The sequence below is a fragment of the Quercus suber genome, unplaced genomic scaffold, assembly GCF_002906115.3.
Source record: "Quercus suber isolate HL8 unplaced genomic scaffold, Cork oak 2.0 scaffold_83, whole genome shotgun sequence".
Taxonomy (NCBI): Eukaryota; Viridiplantae; Streptophyta; class Magnoliopsida; order Fagales; family Fagaceae; genus Quercus; species Quercus suber.
In genome coordinates this window covers 1,346,301-1,363,964 of record NW_027069548.1, presented here as the reverse complement: position 1 = coordinate 1,363,964, position 17,664 = coordinate 1,346,301, and the positions used below count along the sequence as shown (strand labels likewise).

General features: G+C 35.5%; 1 protein-coding gene across 1 annotated transcript; it reads right to left on the bottom strand.

Annotated features, from left to right (window-relative positions):
• Window positions 1–61: 61 nt before the first annotated feature.
• On the bottom strand, window positions 62–11,108 carry LOC136067723 (pre-mRNA-processing-splicing factor 8A-like). Its single transcript, XM_065773946.1, has 16 exons — window positions 10,574–11,108; window positions 9,299–9,422; window positions 9,079–9,171; window positions 8,512–8,902; window positions 4,837–5,323; window positions 3,920–4,710; window positions 3,536–3,804; window positions 3,050–3,364; window positions 2,656–2,960; window positions 2,097–2,551; window positions 1,851–1,977; window positions 1,095–1,336; window positions 878–1,001; window positions 608–797; window positions 415–522; window positions 62–332 (listed from the first exon to the last, which is right to left on the bottom strand). Exons 1-16 carry the CDS (start codon window positions 10,813–10,815, stop codon window positions 78–80), a joined length of 4,518 nt encoding a protein of 1,505 aa, XP_065630018.1. The 5' UTR covers window positions 10,816–11,108; the 3' UTR covers window positions 62–77.
• Window positions 11,109–17,664: the final 6,556 nt, after the last annotated feature.

Below are 17,664 nucleotides of genomic sequence, written 5' to 3'. Positions count from 1 at the left end.
AATCCTAATAGATTTATGATAATGACAACGACAACTGTAACTACTACTGTAAACAAAATCAAAACACAGTATACTCACTATGTTCCTTTGAATAAAGTATGCTCAAGAATTCCCTCAACACCACCCAAAGCTTGAATGACATCAGTTCGATAATTGTTCAAGTTCCAAAGTTTCCCATCATGCCTCTGGTGTGTCCACCAGAAAGGGTTCTGTTTTAAAACTTGGTACTGTTTGAAGTCAGTACGCACCCTCCATCCTTTGTCATATGCCAATGTGTGTCGGTCCTTCTGAAACAAAGTGTTTATACGAGGTATGCCCCTGTCCCATGAATCCTGTCCAAAGAATTGTGAAAGCCATTAGAATAGATGACTTTTGTAGAAGTCCTAAAATATAAAAAAAGGTAAAAATACTAACTTCCAAATCTTCAAGGGTCAAACGCCTATTTTGAGCCTGAGCTTCCTGCCTCTTCAATGCATATTCTGCCCAAACACGCTGTGAATCTATGAACTCACTCTCCCATGGCTGTCAAGAAACCAATACGATGTCAAAAAATTGAAGAAAATGCACAGGCACACCATATACATATGAAGAGTGAATCTCAAATTACCTGTATATATCGATAAAGATTTGGAATCAGCTGGTCCTCTTCATGGCTCATTCCACTCCTAAAGTGGGTTACACCAACATCTGTCTGCTGGCTGTAACGGAGGTCACTTTGTGGAATCAATATATGACCCATAGAAAGCATGCCAAGTCCTCCGATTTCCTTTGGAGTGTAGAAAATGACAGGAGGGAACCTGAAGGCAGATTGAGTTTCATCAGTACTGAGATTAACTTTCAACTAGAATATATTATTTTATGTGACCAATAACTTTACCTGCTAGGCATCTTTGAGTTCAACCCAATCTTAATACGGGTTTGGATTTTATTTTCACATTTAACCAGCAAATCTAACAGCTCTTGAGTATGCACAGTGGCTTCACGGAAATAAGTCATGAGACCTATTTTTTGATAAAAACAAAAAAAAAATCATAAATATCCTCATGAAATCAAACAGCTGTAACAAGGCAGAATAAAAATTTTAAAATAAGTACCTATCAAGGCTGTATTCCATTTATTGACAATTTTTGTAAATGTTGTGGATCCTGAAGACATAAGAATCTGCCTCACACGATTCTCAAACACCTTCATGTGTTCATCATCAACCCGCAAGAAAGCCACTGCAGTCCGTTCTTTGGTCTGTTCATTCTGCAGATTCCAAACACCATCTCTTGTGTTACTGAATGCTTCTTGGGTCATCCTTATTTTAGGAAGTATCCGAACTTCAAACCCACACCTAAAGATCAAAGAGGAGAGGAGATGTTTCAGACAACAGGTCCATTCGTCAAAAAAACACACATCACAGTAATAACCTGACAAACCTCTTGGAGATTGAGCCTAGAGAGGCAAAGAAAACAGAATGGGTCCTAAGATTCGGAAACCTCTCCTATAAGATCATATACAACATATAACAAAGGCTCACCCAAAACACAGAACGAATTAATTAAAATTTTAGGTTCAGAAACAATTTCTCAGCATTGAATAAGATCAGGAGCAACACTGAACTAATTCTGTTTGTTGAGATTCACATTTTGAATTGTCGAGTAAAATATTCAGGAGATACCAGCTTGAGAGATGGAAAAGGCAGACAGACCAGTGCATAAGAAATTCCAATTATCAATTAAAAAAAAATCCAAGCAACATTGAACAAATGATCATTGCTGGAAAACATAGGTCCAACACAAAAAACAAATAAAAAATATATATGCACACACACATACAAAATAATGTAGCTAGTTAGATAAACATACATGCTGAAAAGCAAGTTTGGATTGTCCTTGCTGTATACAGAAACAAAACTGTTCTCCCACTCCAATGTAGTGATGCTTCGAGGAAGACGGTTCTTCATATCCCAGAAAACACTCCTCCCAAGATTTACTGAAAGGAGAATTTAGAAAAGAGTCATGACATACATTATTTTTAACATTAATGAAAGCCTCATTCACTTAAAAATGTTAAGTCATAACTCTAAAGAAAGAAAAGAATGAGATACATACCATCGTGTTTCATGAGCCTCATTCTTGCATCTCTAGGCCAGCACTTCTTGTTGTTATATCCAACCATATTTTCATTGTTAGGATCAGGATGCTCAGTAAGATACCGCTGGATAAGGTCTCGAGCCTCTTCGTGGGTGAAGCGGAACAATATGTGGACCCTGTCTATGTATCGAGAATAAAGCCGAATAGGGTGCCGTGTCTCAACTTTCGTGTCCCAATAAGTAATGAACTCATTAGGCATCTGTGGGGGCCCAGCAATCTCACTAGCTCGAGTCAATCCAAGGAGCAAGAGATCCAGCACAAGTCCGTAATACTGTACAACAAAAGAAGCAAACTGGAGACCACGGATAAGACCATATGAGTTTGTGTGACTCATATCCTTGTAAGACAACACAACATTGTTCTTTGCAGTGACATAATCAGCAATGTTGTGGTCAAGAACCAATCGCAAGAGCCTGCAACACCACAGTAAAAAATACATAAATAGATAAATAGATAATAATTCAAGAACTCCAAAAATCCACTGATTACAGTTGCAACGGGGCCAACCATTACACACCTGTTTAACATTGTCAAGTCAATCTTCTCAAAGAACTTTTCAAACTTTGTTTGAAGCATCACCACACATTGGCCATCACTTGTGTCCCATACTCCTTGTAAATTGTTTATACCCTGACACCATTTATAAACCAAAAGTGGGGGAGGCTCTGAATCTGCAGGCTTGATCCAATTTGGAAAAAGATGGCGTTTGTCACCTTCATACCATAAATATTGATCAAGATATGCATCTGTAATCTTCTCAAGAGGCTCAATCTCATAAACCGGAATGAGATAACTGTACAAATCCATAAATTCTATGCCAACCTGCAGGGAAAAAAAACTCAGTTCAAACTCATTCTACTACGTTGTGAAGTACAAAGGACAAAGATCAATGCATTAATCAAATAACTTACTTCTTTGAATGCACGCTGAGTGAGCAGGTGACGCTTAATTCGTGACAGTGCTTCATGTGGATTATCATAGGCTTGTTCAATAAGACCCAACTCTTCTCTTTGAAGCTGGTTTAACCTCACAGCTACACTATAAGATTCCTTCAACCGCTCCAAAGCAAGGATAAGAAGTTTTGTGTCATGCTTATATGATAATGGAGGGAACGGGATGGGAGAGAACTTTCTTGACTCCAACCAATGCACTGTCGTAGTGTAAATGGCAACTGCTTCTTCTGGTGTGACATATGGACCATCTTTCAAGTAGTTGTGTTGTCGTTCCTACAACAATTGAAAATGAAAATTGAAAGACAAATAAGATAGAGAAAAAAAGCATGTATTCAAAGACAATTGAAAAAGAAAAAGGCCAATAACTCCTTCAGAAAACTGTGCACACACGCATATTATGTGGTGGAAGTTTACACAAAAGAATGAAGAAGTCAGTATCTGCACCTGTTCTGCCTTCAACCAAAGACGAGTCAGTCTTCCAAGATTCTTCCGACAAACTGTCTTATCGACGGTGGCTCCTCTTTTTATACGCTCACGGTTATAGTGGGCAACATTTGTCCACCAGTCAGCTTTTGACTTAACATAACGAAGAATCATGTTCTCAATGGGAACTGGCAAACCAGGAACCTTCCAGGGAATATTTGCTTTCCAACATCGCCATGCCTCACTGAGATGCTGCAATATTGTTCTGGCTTTATTCTGCTTGATGCCCTCTGCAATTCAATAACACAATGTTGGAATCACAAAGACAATAACAACCAAAATATAAGAAATAAAGGGGAAAACCACGAGCCAAAAAGAAATACAATAGGTTGAGTCAAAGATTACCTGGCATAGCATCAAGCACATCATGCATAACAGCTGCTCTTAGCTCCAAATCAAAGTGGCTTTCAACACGTTGCTTAGTAACTGTCTTAGCCACTCCTTTCGAATGGCGCCCTTCAAATTGACGTGCAAGTAAATTCCCTAACCACCGTTCCAGGAGAGGCACTATACCACGTAGAAAGAACAACCACACTCTCCACATTGGTGCCCAAAACCCACATCCAGGTCCTTTCCCAACTGGACCAGTATTGAACCGATAGTAGATCAAGTGTTTCAAGTCTTTGCACATTCTGATCTGCCTCATAAGCCTATATTTGTAACGGTACATGCCGGTCAGTTGACCAACATGAGAAAATGTATATTGCAAGCCATCGGCCAATTGGAAGGCATCCACATTACCCAGGCGAAACTGGATATTGGCATCAACCACAAGCTTTGTCAAGCGCAGAATCTCACGACACAGATGGAAAGCATTACCAAAACGTGACTTCTTGCGCTCTTTTGTAGTGAGGGTCTTCACCGGCTTCAGATTGAAATTATAATCAAGGTGGAGGTAATTTAAATTTTTCCTATGTATCAGCAGATTTAGCATGTTATAGCCCTGCTTACAAACTTGAAGACCAGCTTCAGCCCAATCAAGTTCTGTGGTTTGGAAAAACTTAGTTGCTTGAAGAGATCGGAACAAGTGCTTCTTCTTTTGAGCCTTAGGAGGTCTGTGATGCAGTTCATTCAACACAAAGCATTTTAGCAATTTTTGATAGCTGACTCGAACTTTAACCGGATAGGATGGAGGACTGCAAAAGCAAAGGCAGGGATCAACTTAAATGATATTTAATATGTACTAGATAGTTCATATGCTTTATATATGCCAGAGCAACATAAATAAAATATAAATAAATAAATAACCATAAAGAACTCACCAATGCTCTTTATACCACTCCGACACAAGGGGTATGTCTTCTGCACGTCTCATCCGACCAGATCTCATGTTAAAAGGGCGTGGGGCAAACAATAAGGAAATTCCAGCAGCTGTGGTGTCAGTATAAAGTTGAGTGTCCCTCAACAGAGGTTCCACCCCTTCTGGCAAGAAGAAATCATCATCATCCTCATCATCACGAATTTTCTTTTCATGCCGGTCCTTGTTAATGCTAGTTATTGGGTGTATTAAAGGATCATAATAAAAAGCAGGTAAATCAGGATCCTCGGTTTTTATGTACATGATCATGGGAGTGTGATACACACACAGCTTTACTTTCCTTGGTCTATTGTTGTAGAGATGAGGGAATGCAATTCTGTATTCTGTCCGGAGAGGTGATCGAATAATTAGCTTGTTAATATCATTGAACTCATTCCAATCCTCATCACCTTTCTCCATGTCACGATACAAAGGCTCAAATTTAGGTCCACCTGCATAAGTGAAACAAATTAAATACAAACTCAAACCACACTTGTGAACACAATTGAAGGCCAACAAAAAGCAATCTAACAGCAACTCTCAAAGTATATAAAACCTTAATTGTAACCAAACTGATTATCTTCATAATAAGGATACTAGATTACCTAGCATATAAAATTTCAAAATCATCACATAACTCACTTTTTCTTTTCCATTTTGTTCCCCCTTTTTTGATAAGTAAATAATAACAAACAATAATTTTCACAAATTCCGATGATATCAAATTATTTACTAAGTTCTAAACTCTGGGTAATGATAGGACCACAGCACAGCATACAACCAACTGCCAGCACACCTGTATACCACAGCATGGCAAATGAACCAAGTAATATAGATTGGAAAAAAAAAAAAAAACACAGCAGATCTCTTAAAATTAAACAGCCTCTAAACCATCATAACACATTATAAGAATCTTTCTTTTATTCTATATTAAGTAATAGATCAAAAGAAGCCCAATTTAATAATTGATATCACATCACACCATAGAATAAATTCAAGAGATCTAAAGCTCTTTCCCGAGAAAAATTGGGGTATCTAGTTGCAGCCCACTTAAAAAGAACTATAAGGCTAAAGCTGAAATTTGGAGTTTTGAGGAGAGACCTCTACTGCTTTATCTAGAACTTCTATTTCTTATCAAAAAAAAATTTAGAACTTTAACACACTATTCACTGTAATTTCTCATATACTCAAAAACACTAAAGACCTTTTCAACTAATGGGATTATCTCTAACAAATTATCTCTTACAACAATGCCAAACAGGCACCATATGGCACTACTGGGATTCCTTACAACCCCAACCAGTTATTAGAGTATTCTAAACATATGATATATAACTAGCCTCATCACACGCGCTACTACCTGCAAGCTCATATACTCTTTTTTCTTTGTAAATTTTTTCCATTAATCCCGATTCAGGGTTTATACATTTGTCCCATGAGACAATTGCATTACAACCTACCCGTAAAATTAATTTAGACCATCAAAATGTGTATATACAGAATTACATCCAACCAAATTGCATAACGATTCACTACATTATGCCATGGTACAAATTCTTATGCAAAAGTAAATGCAGACTATGAAGAATAACTGGATTTGTCTTTCATTGCCTATTCAAATTGTTTCCAACAACAATTGCTATCCTATAGAATATACTACTAAATCAATGGTTTATGTACATTTGATATAATGTGTATTGCAATTTGCAGCTTTATGGACTACTGTCACTACTCATGGCAACACAATTCAACCAAGCATTGGCTGTTGTAACAGGTCCACATCACTCCTGACTTTCCTACCACTTGCTAAGTTTGTGTCATTGTCACTCTCCATGGGATTTCCTTGATTACAACACTACAGATAAAAGTATGCAACGCCGGCCATCGCTATCAATCAGTGTTGGCTTCCTTGGCCTTGGTTGTGGTTTTAAGGTTATCTACCCTTTTTTTGGTATTGTTTGGATGATTTTCCCCACCCTCTGAACACCTCCCCCCCACCCTTCCCCCAAACTCTTTACCAGTTTGGAAACTTTCTTTCATAATAGATTGTTCACTACAAAAGAAATTGATTTTTTTTCCAAAATTTGTTTTGGTGTATTACCCCCATCTCCTTTGAAGTTTAGATTAGATGTAATTTGTTATCAAACCTCCTTCTCTGGCCCACCCATCACAACCTTTATCCACAATAGCTTTTTGTTGTCGTTGTGGCACATTTGCCACCAAAATGTCACCTCCAGCTAGCACAAAACAGAGGAGAATACAGACGTTCCTTTTTTAGCATAGTCTGGCCATGCACTTTCAATTGGATTTTTTTTTTTTTTACGATGATTTTCCCATCTCACTTTGGAATAGATAGATATTCTTTCCAAAATTTGTAAAAGCTGAAAGCCTTTTGGGGATTTGATTATGCATTATGTTTGATTTTTTTAATAAAAGGAAGAATTGGATCGGTAGTTTGGGAGGGTTGCTCAAACATTTCTGAAAAGTAAAGATGACATGAAAAGTCGCTATTAAAGATAACACCAATAGTACAAATGACTTTTTAATATTCTACCCTTTCAATATAATAGTGATTGATTGTTTGCCTTGAAAGTTCCATGGAAAAGACACAAGTCAGGGCAATGAGAATAACCAGCAACAAAACAAATATCAATCAGATAGTAGACACAACCAAGGCAGCACCCTTTTTGGTTTTATTGTAGTGATTATCAGGTTCCTCTTGCAAATTCTTTGTGAAATCAAGCTAGCATTTTATGTTGTTAGTACAGATGACATGAAAAGCTGCTATTAAAGATAACAACGATAGCACAAATGACTTTTTAATATTCTACCCTTTCAATATAATAGTGATTGAGTGTTTGCCTTGAAAGTTTCATGGAAAAGACACAAGTCAGGGCAATGAGAATAACCAGCAACAAAACAAATATCAATCAGATAGTAGACACAACCAAGGCAGCACCCTTGTTGGTTTTATTGTAGTGATTATCAGGTTCCTCTTGCAAATTCTTTGTGAAATCAAGCTAGCATTTTACATTGTTAGATTTCTTGGAGTGATGATGAGGTTGGTTATTAGAAGGGCACCATTTTTTCAGTTGTGTGGTTGCGTTCTTTTCAGAAACTGATAGTAGCAATTTAAAAGCAAGAGTGGAGAGATGTACATTGGTGTAATTCTAAGTGGTAGCAACTGCTCTTTAATGGGGAAGTTTTAGTTTGCATAACCGCTTGATAGTAGGTTTCAAATTTTCTGGGGTTGTTTTGTGCTAATGAATTTAATTTATGCCCTTAGAGCTTATTTCGTAGGAGGAAAAGTTTCAATTATACTATAAGGTTACTTTTGAGATTTTCTGGAAAGTGGACACCAAGCATTTCCAATGCATTGAGTGTTTAAATTTCTGTATCTCCTTCATTTATTCCTCTATTTGCGTGTATAGTGAGGGGGGGCAGGAGTAGACTAAAATATACTATAGGGTTATTTTTGAGAGTATCCAAACGTGGATACCAAAAATTCTACTCCAATTATATACAGAGACTAAATCTATTCCCTAGAGTGTCAAAGAAGATTCTTGAGAGCACCAAAGAACTCAGAAGAAAAGCAAAACATTAAGCATAAAATGAAAAGAAGAGAAAAAGGAAGACATACCAGGTATACACATATTCAATGCTTTGGCTGTAAAAAATGACTCCATGTCAAACAAGTAGAAATAGTTGCGGTCAATTAAGTCAGAAAGCAACTGTCCTGCAAGCCGATGAAGAGTTGCCATGATAGGAAGAGAGAGATGCCATTTCCGATAACTTGGACCATTTATAAGCTTTGTTTTCACAAGAGGCTTATGGTCATAAAACCAAGTATATACAGCAGAATCCTCTTCTTCATCCAACTCTAATTGGATAGGCTCCAGAGGATCAACATCTAGAAGATTATCAGCATAGTCCAATGGAGGTTCCTCATCATCAAATGGTGGAAACCGCATTCTCTTGAAATGCCGACGATCCCTCTTCTCCCTTCGCATCATGATCCACATTGTACCCCACTGTAAAATTTTATGATTTGATCAGCCATCATCATTGAAAGGGATAATGACAATATGATAACAAATAATACAGCACAATATTTATGGCACAGCTATCCATACCATCTTTGAGCTCCCATGATCTCCTCATGAACTAAAAAAGAATATCCTAGGAAGGAAAGAGAAGAGAAACAAACCTGAGCCAAATATATAGGTTCAACAACCCATGGTATTTCGTTCACAAATGTAATAGCCCCAGAAATATGGTACAAAACCTTCACATCGCGGACCTAGAACCACAAATGTAGCAAGGAAACTTTAGCAAGGGGAAATGTATAAGACACATTCTAAGCATAAAAATAAATAAATCAATCAATAAAAATCTAAAGAAATGAAAAAGAAGTGAAGAATGCATACCTGCTCCCATGGCATAGGCATATTCTCAAGAAGCTTGTAAACTGCATGTGGAATGAATTTAAGGGCTCCAAGATAGACACGTTTATCATGACGATATTTCTTAGAGGACATGTCCCCATGGTCTCTGTCAAAGAGAACACAAAAATGAATACAACAAAAAATTCATGGTGACCAACTGTATTAATCCCACAGTTACCCGAACATACTTTTTAAGATAACAACAGAAGGGAATACAGGGGAAAAAACTTTAAATGAAAAGGCATATAGAAATATATCAAACAATATACATTAAATAAAAATACAAGTGGCTTCCTTAATACAGCAAGGATTGAGGCAAAATCTATTACTTGGGGACATTTTAAAAATAAATACTATGAGCCAAAGAAGAAAGGCAGACTAAGTGAGAGAGAGCGTATGCAGTACCGAATGCCAAAACCTTTAATCACTAATAACAACCAACCCACCAGAAAAGAACAATGATTTCACATCCTAAAATACAGTTTCAATATCTCTTCTCTTTTCAGCAGCCATTAATTTCATACTTCAGTGAAACCAACATCCACATCAACAAAATGTTTAGACTTATGACACCAAAATGAAAGGTAGAAAAACGACACATGAAATCACATGGTATAACATCAATAAAATCCCAAATCAAACAGAAAAATGAAAACCTGCCTGCCTAACAAACTATTTGGATTATGTATACAGGCTTTCTAGGAACTCCATTTCTTATAATAGCACCCCGGAAAAAAAATATTAATAAATCAAGTGCCCATATATAACATCCAACAGCTACTCACCTAACTATCTTCAATACTAAAAACACACAATTAGATTCACAAAATCACCAATAGGTTTTAGCTTAAATGGTACCTCCTCCCCTTTCTGAGAAGGGTGGAGGGTGAGTTCAATTATAGATTATAGATAATATAACCAATCATCCAACTAAGCTCAAACAAATCATACAAAATTGTGCTTATATACGTGTGTCTGTGTGTGTTTACATATGAAATCATGTAATACTATTAACAAATAGGAAATAAGTAAAAACCCATCAAAAATCTTCACTGAAAATACCAAATTATAAGCCAGAAATACCCCAATAATCAAGTACCCACATACAAAATCCTATAACTACTCACCTAAACTATCTCCTATCCCTAAAAAATACACATAATTAAATCACCAGAGATTAAAAAAAAAATGGAACAGCAATTCAAAATTTTCAACAAACACTCCAAATAAGCTCTCAGGCAAAGGAAAAACTCTGACCTAATGATCTTTCTGACGTGCTCAGGAGGCATGTCCTCCTTCTGCGTCTCGACAAACCCGAACTTCCGCTTGTCGCTGTACCGCTTCGAATTGAGCTGCTGCCATTTCCTCGCCTTCTCTTCGAGCCGCGCCTCGGCCTCGGCCGGCGAAGGCAGCACCGTGTACGATGGCTGCGCTGCCGGCGGCGGAGGGATGGACGAGCCAGTGGTCCCCGGCGGCGCAATCTGGCCGCTGTTCCACATGGTGGAGAACGAGGGTCCTAAAACCCTAGCAAAACCTAATGAAAAGAAGAAAACGAAGTATAGTGCGTGTGGATTTGAAGGTTACTTAGTGTATGAGAGGGTTTTTGTTTGTAGGGTTAGGTCTGAAGAAAGAAGAATGAGAGGGAAGTCTCAAAGCTTCCTTCAATGGCGGTTTCTAGGGTTTTGCGGATTTGTGTGTGAGCGTCTCTTTCCCTCAGTGAGGAAGAGAGAGGCAGGGAGAGTGAGAAAATAGAGAGAAAATGGGTGTGAATTTATTGGTTTATATTTTTGGGGGAGATGGATAAATGGCGGTGGCACGTGACCTGGGGGTATTGGTTGGGTGCTCACTCGGGTTTGAGCTTTGTGTTGTTCATAGGTTGGATTGGTAGGATTGGGCCTTGCAAAAGCAAGAGGTTTCTATAATTTCTCTAATTTTATTTTATTTCAATAAAAATTAGAAACTATAATTTCTCTATTTTGATTTTAACCAACCAAAAGATCATGTTTTACTTTACGTTAAGTACCATAACCAATTTTACAATACATTCCATTAAAATAATTTAAAAATAACTTTTTTCTATGTTTTTTTCCATACACACAATTGAACTTAAAAAAAAAAAAAAAAAAAACTACCACTCATTTCATAACACAAAACTAATTTCAAGCTGCTATTATTGATAAGACTCATTGTCATTCTCACCACGCCATTGCTGTTCAATCAACCTTTAGTCAACCTGTGTTAAATAAAAAAAAAAAATTTAAAAAAAAAAAAAAGGCCATAAGCAAAGGGGAGAGAGAAGCTCTTGTAGTCGCTATTCTCACCACATTATTGCCAACATCCTGATTGATCCCATCATTTTTCTCATTATGATTGTCAAAATCGTGACCTGGATCATAGGATCGCATGATTTTATGATCCCACTTCACCAAAAAGTTTAGAATCGTAGCAGGATCGAAAAAATGGTAGGATCTTATATAAGATTGTGTAAGATCGTATAAGATCGTAGGATCCTACCAAAACACGCTTTTAGCTTGGGCTTTTTTTTGTTTTTTTTTTTTGGTGGGATTCGTTTGGGGTAAGATAATCCAACTAACCCAACAAGCCCAACGGGTTATCAGAAGCCTAATAACGAATTGAAGTCCCAAATTTACCCCTATGTCAACATAAAATCTCAAAAAAACTTATAGTACTTAAGTTTAAAGTTTTAAAAAACAAAACCTAAAATATTTAGAAACATTTAGCCCCATAGCCATGCCTCCTCAGTCCTCTGTCAAAAACCTAGCACCTCTCAGCCCTATCAATGATGTTGTCGTGAGCCATCGCCACCTTTAAGCTTTCTGCTATTGGGTAATTTGTTTTGATAGTTAATATTTTATCATTTATTTGTACTTTGATAGCTTGATTCCACATTGTTGTGTTGTGCATATGATTTTGACAAAGCTTTTCATGTTTTTATTTTTCCATTTTGTTAACTAAATTAAGTAAAATTCGAAAAATTACAAAACAGGATCTTCATTATTTGATTCTTTGAGAAATATTAGTAAACACAATTAGTAGTTTAGAATTGCATACAACCTGTTTGATGAATTCTCTGTGTGATTTTTTGAGCAAGCTATGTATCTTGGTGCCTTTTTTGTAGCTCTAGTACAAATATACAATGTCTACTTTGGCCATAAGTAAAATTAAGCAAAAAAATGCACCAAGAAATAGGTCTGACCTAGGATGGGATCATGGTGTTGAAGTAGGTTCAAGGCAAGTTCAATGTAATTATTGCAAAGAAATTCATAGTGGGGGTATATATCGGTTGAAGCATCATTTAGCTGTTAGCTGGGACTAGGAAAAATGTTTCAACTTGTCATAGGGTCCGTTTGGATACAACTTATTATTGCTTATTGTTGCTAAAAACTAATTGTTACTGAAAATACTGTAGCAAAATAATTTTTAAATATATAAATAGTACCATAGGACCCATTTTTAATATTTTTTAATGTGTAAACAGTGTTGCTACAATGCGTGAACAGTAATAATTGTCTCTTGCACAGTGATTTTACTATTCATGCACTAAAATTTAAAAAAAAAAAAAAAAAAAAGTTCTGAAACGTGAATTCTGAAAACACAACACAACTTTCAGTGTTATCCAAACCAGCACGTAGTGTGCTATAAAAGGTGAAGGAGAAATTTGTGGCTTTTTTTGATTACCCAAACTGAAGCATCTACAAAAAAGAAGAGGTGGTATAATATAGAAGAAGAGGATAATGGCAGTGATGATGAATTAGTTGAAGTACAACAACTACATTCATCAAAAGGGAGGGGCATACGCATAGGCTCCATGGATAAGTTTGTTACAAAAAAAATGCAAGTAACAATGAATCGTATGTTTAAAAAAGTAGAACATGATATAGTGAACCAACAAATTGCTTGATTCTTCTATGCTAGTGCCATTCCTTTTAATTGTGTCAAAAATCCGGAGTTTCTGCGAATGATTGATATGATTTCAAGATTTGAAATTGGCCTCAAGCTTCCTTCCTATCATGAGATTAGGGAGACATGCTTGAAGAATATAAGGTTGAATGGAAAAAAAACAGGTTGTTCAATTATGTCTGATGGCTGGTCTAATAAGAAAAGGAGATCCACTTGTAATTTTTTGGTGAATAGTCCCAAGGGAACCATTTTCCTATACTCTATAGACACATCTAACATATTTAAAATAGCTGAAAAAGTTTGTCAAATGTTAGATGAAGTTGTGGATAATGTTGGAGAGGAGAATATTGTACAAGTGGTGATTGACAATGCTACAAACTACAAACTAGCTGGAGAGATGTTGATGCAAAAGAGAAAGTCCTTGTTTTAGACTCCATGTGCTGCCTATTGCTTGGATTTGATGCTTGAAGATTTTGAAAAAAAGATTAAGGACCATAAGTACACAATTGCAAAGGGGAAAAAGATTACAATTTACATATATTCTAGATCTATGCTTTTAAATTGGTTGAGGGATTTCACTAAAGGGAAGGAATTGATTAGACCTGCTGCCGCTAGATTTGCAACATCATATTTGACATTGTCATGCCTTAATGAGTTCAAAGGAGAATTGATGACAATGTTTTCTTCAGAACAATGGAGGCGTAGTAAATTTGCAAAAACAAAAGAAGGGAAAAGAATTCATGCCATAGTTATGGATAACCACGACTTTTGGCTACTTGTTGTCAAATGCTTGAAGGCTGCAATACCCCTTTTAAAGGTAATTTGCATGGTTGACTTTGATACACCTCCAATGGGATTCATTTATCTAGAAATGGAAAATGTAAAAGAAGAAATACAGAAAAATTTCAATAATGTTCAAAAGAGATAACCATTTTATTTATATCTTCTTTAAATTTACATTTGTTTTTAATTCATTAGCTTATTAAATATATAGTAGTTTTTTTTTTTAATATAATATCTACTGTTTTAAATTGTAGTTACAACGAGATATAGGATATTATTGATTATCGATGGGAAATGCAACTTCATAAGCCTTTGCATGCTGCGGGATACTATTTGATCCTTATTTTAATACGGGTTCAAATATTAAACTTGGACTATATATGTGTCTTCAATGCCAGAAGTTAGTGATAGCAAAAAGATAGATGTCCAACTTGAAAAATTCAAACAAGCAAAGTGATTCTTTGGCATTGAAGTTGCCATACTAGCTAGAAATACTAAAAAGCCAAGTAATTATTTTGTTTTTTGTTTTGCATTCAAATTCATTTTTATTAGTTGTAGATTATATTCTTAAGACTAAAACATTGTAATTCATATATGTATTAGCTAAGTGGTGGGACTCATATGAAGATGACTGTCCTGAATTGAAAAATTTTGATATAAGAATATTGAGCTTAACATGTAGCTCTTCTAGTTGTGAAAGAAATTGGAGTGTGTTTGAAATGGTAAGACCAAATGACTTTGGTATATTATGACAAGATGATTTTTCATTTTCTTTCTTAGTTAAAAGTTTGTTTCTTCCCCCCTCCCCTCTGTTTGAGAATTCTCTATTAAAATTCTTAAAACTATAGGTACATTCAAAAAGGAGAAATTACTTGCACCAAAAAAAAAAGAAAAAGAAAAGTGACTTGGTCTTTGTAACTTGAAGATAAAAGAGAAAAGAGTTAAACCATTGAATACAAATGAAGAAATTCGTTTGGAGAATTTGTCTTCTAATAATGAGTAGTTAGCAGCAGATGGTGTAGATTCAAAAGATGATGGTGCATATTTTGATGAAGACAATGAAGGCATTAATTTATAACTCTAAAGCATTCCTTTATAGCTAATATTTATACAAGTTACCTATGTATAGTTTGAATGTGTGATCACTAATCACTATCGTATATTTGTATACTTATAAAAAAAAAATTGTATATTTGTATATTTTGGTTATCAATGTTAGGTGATGATGAGGTTTCAAGAGTTGCTGAAAGGAAAAAGTGTGCTAGTTCGTGATGTTAGTGATGAATATCATGATAATGATGATGGTTCTAATACTATTGATAGTGATGGGCCCCCACCTAGATTGAAGAGAGTTAGGGATTTTGATGATTACACTATGGATGTTGATACTGGGAAGGACATAGATGATGAAATGGGTGATGATAATGGTAGTGATTAGATTAGAAGAACCTTAGAATGAAAATTCTCTTTTGGATTCATATTTGTAATTAGCTAGTTTACCTTAAAATGGGAATTCTCTTTTGGATTACATATTATAAATTTGTAATCAGCTAGTTTTTATTTGCTAATTAATGCAACTTATTTTGGATTTAGAACTTAGAATTTGGAAAATATTTTCCATATGTGTAGATAATATTTTGGTACTTAGCTGCTAATCAAACATGTAATAAACTTTTAGATACATTATGTCAAAAGTTAAATCTATTTTGTTTTGTTAGTATGACATAACGATGTAGTTCATGCAAATTACATTTTATGATGTAAATCTTTTATTTTTAATTCATGGATTCATATTTTAAGTGATTATTCAACATACAAAGTCACTATCAATAGGTTTTTTGCTTAAAATATGAAAATAGGTAGGATCTTACAATCCATGATCCGATCCTACGATTCATGATCCTACCTACCCCCACGATTCTACGGAGAATCCTGATTTTGACAACCTTAGTTCTCACCATATTAGTGATAAGGTAGTACCAAATACAAAACAAATTTTATAAGAGAGCAAAGGAGATATAATGCAAGAGATGAAAGGTGTACTAACAAGATGGTAGAAGTAAAAGTGTGAGAGTGAAAAAAAAAAAAAAGATTTAGAACTTGTTTGGATAGTCCAAAAACTGAGTAATATCACTCAGTTTTCATAATTCATCATCCAAAACTCATGGGTCCCACAAATGATGCAATGTTTGGCTTGGTTTTGGATGTTTGTTTCCATCACTCAAAATTTTGAGTTTGGATAATGGAAACTGAAAACACAATTTTGGTTGAGTGATAGTGGTAAAATGGTAAAAAAAAATCAAATTTGTGGGACCCATTCTTCTGACTTGTCACTGTCAAGTAACAGTGTCATACTACTATTTTTTCTTTTTCTTTCTTTCTTTCTTCTTCTACAGAGTTCCACCGGCTTCCTTTTTTATTTTTATGTTTTTTCTCTACTTCTTTCTTTTGTCTTCATATCCGCTCAACCAACAACCTTTTTTTCTTCTTCTTCTTCTTCATTCTTTCTTTCTTTCTTCATCAGACCCACTGCACCACTAACGATTTTTTTTTCTCCTCTTCTTCCTGGTTTTGTCTTTCTTTCTTTTCTTCTTCTTTTTCTTTCTTTCTTTCTTCTTTTGACCCACTCACCATGTTCATCCACGCATAAATATATACCTAGAAATAGAAACTCACTCCTCATTTTCGTGATTTTGGTCTTTGATCTAAGGATTCATGGGTTTGGGTTTTCCGTGTTTGTGGGTTTGGGTTGGCAATTTTGAATTATCGATCTGAAGATTTTGTGTTGGTGTGTTTGGGTTTTCTATGTTTTTAGTTGTGGTTTGAAGTTTGGGCTATGATGGAGGTGGGTTTGTGTGACTGATGGTGGTATTGATGATTGGAAATTTTTTCTTTTTGTAGGTGTAGCTAATGGTTGGATTTTTTTTTTTTTTTTTTTTTTTCATTTTGTGGCTGTTGGTGGTGTTGACAATGGTGGGTTCTAAGTTTGCCATTGACGGTGGTGATGTACTTGGGAGAATATGAAAGAGGGGAAGAGGAAATGGATGCAAGTAGCAACCATAACCCCTGTGTAGTGTTAGTGGGGTGGGTTCCACCATTTTGGCAAAAAGTGGACTTACAAGTTGAGATATGTGACCGAGTTTTGTAACCAAACAATAATTTTGGAGTTTTTGAGTGATAGTGGGGTTTGGGTTATAAGTTATGAGATTTGAGTTAGAGTTATGAGTTATGAAATTTGAGTTAGAGTTATAAGTTATGAATATTGAGTTATAAAAACCGAGTCATGTCTAAACCAAATGGGTCCTTACATATGCTACAATGTTTGTGTATTTTTTAAGAGGCACTGAAGAATATGTATAATTGTGAACAATAATAGACAAGCATGTGTGAGAATTTTTTTTTTAAAATTTTTAAATGTTGCTACAATGATGTCTAATTTAGCTAAAAAGCCATTTTGCATTATCAAATCAAATGTAAATGCTTTTATATAATTATGTTTGGGCATTTGAAAATGGTTGGTTGGACAACTCAATCCAATGGTCCAACAAAATACAAAGACTTGTAATGAATTGCTCATTTTTGACAATTAAGAATTACTTACTCCAATTTTTTGCAAATGTGTACATGGCATTTATCTAATTTTG

Excerpts from the sequence above, each read along its gene's own strand:
- LOC136067723 (XM_065773946.1), bottom strand. The coding sequence starts at position 10,815 with ATGTGGAACAGCGGCCAGATTGCGCCGCCGGGGACCACTGGCTCGTCC. Across the intron at positions 1,002-1,094 it reads ATGGAATACAGCCTTGATAG|GTCTCATGACTTATTTCCGT; the intron begins GTACTTATTTTA and ends ATCAAAAAATAG. Across the intron at positions 333-414 it reads TGACCCTTGAAGATTTGGAA|GATTCATGGGACAGGGGCAT; the intron begins GTTAGTATTTTT and ends TTCTTTGGACAG.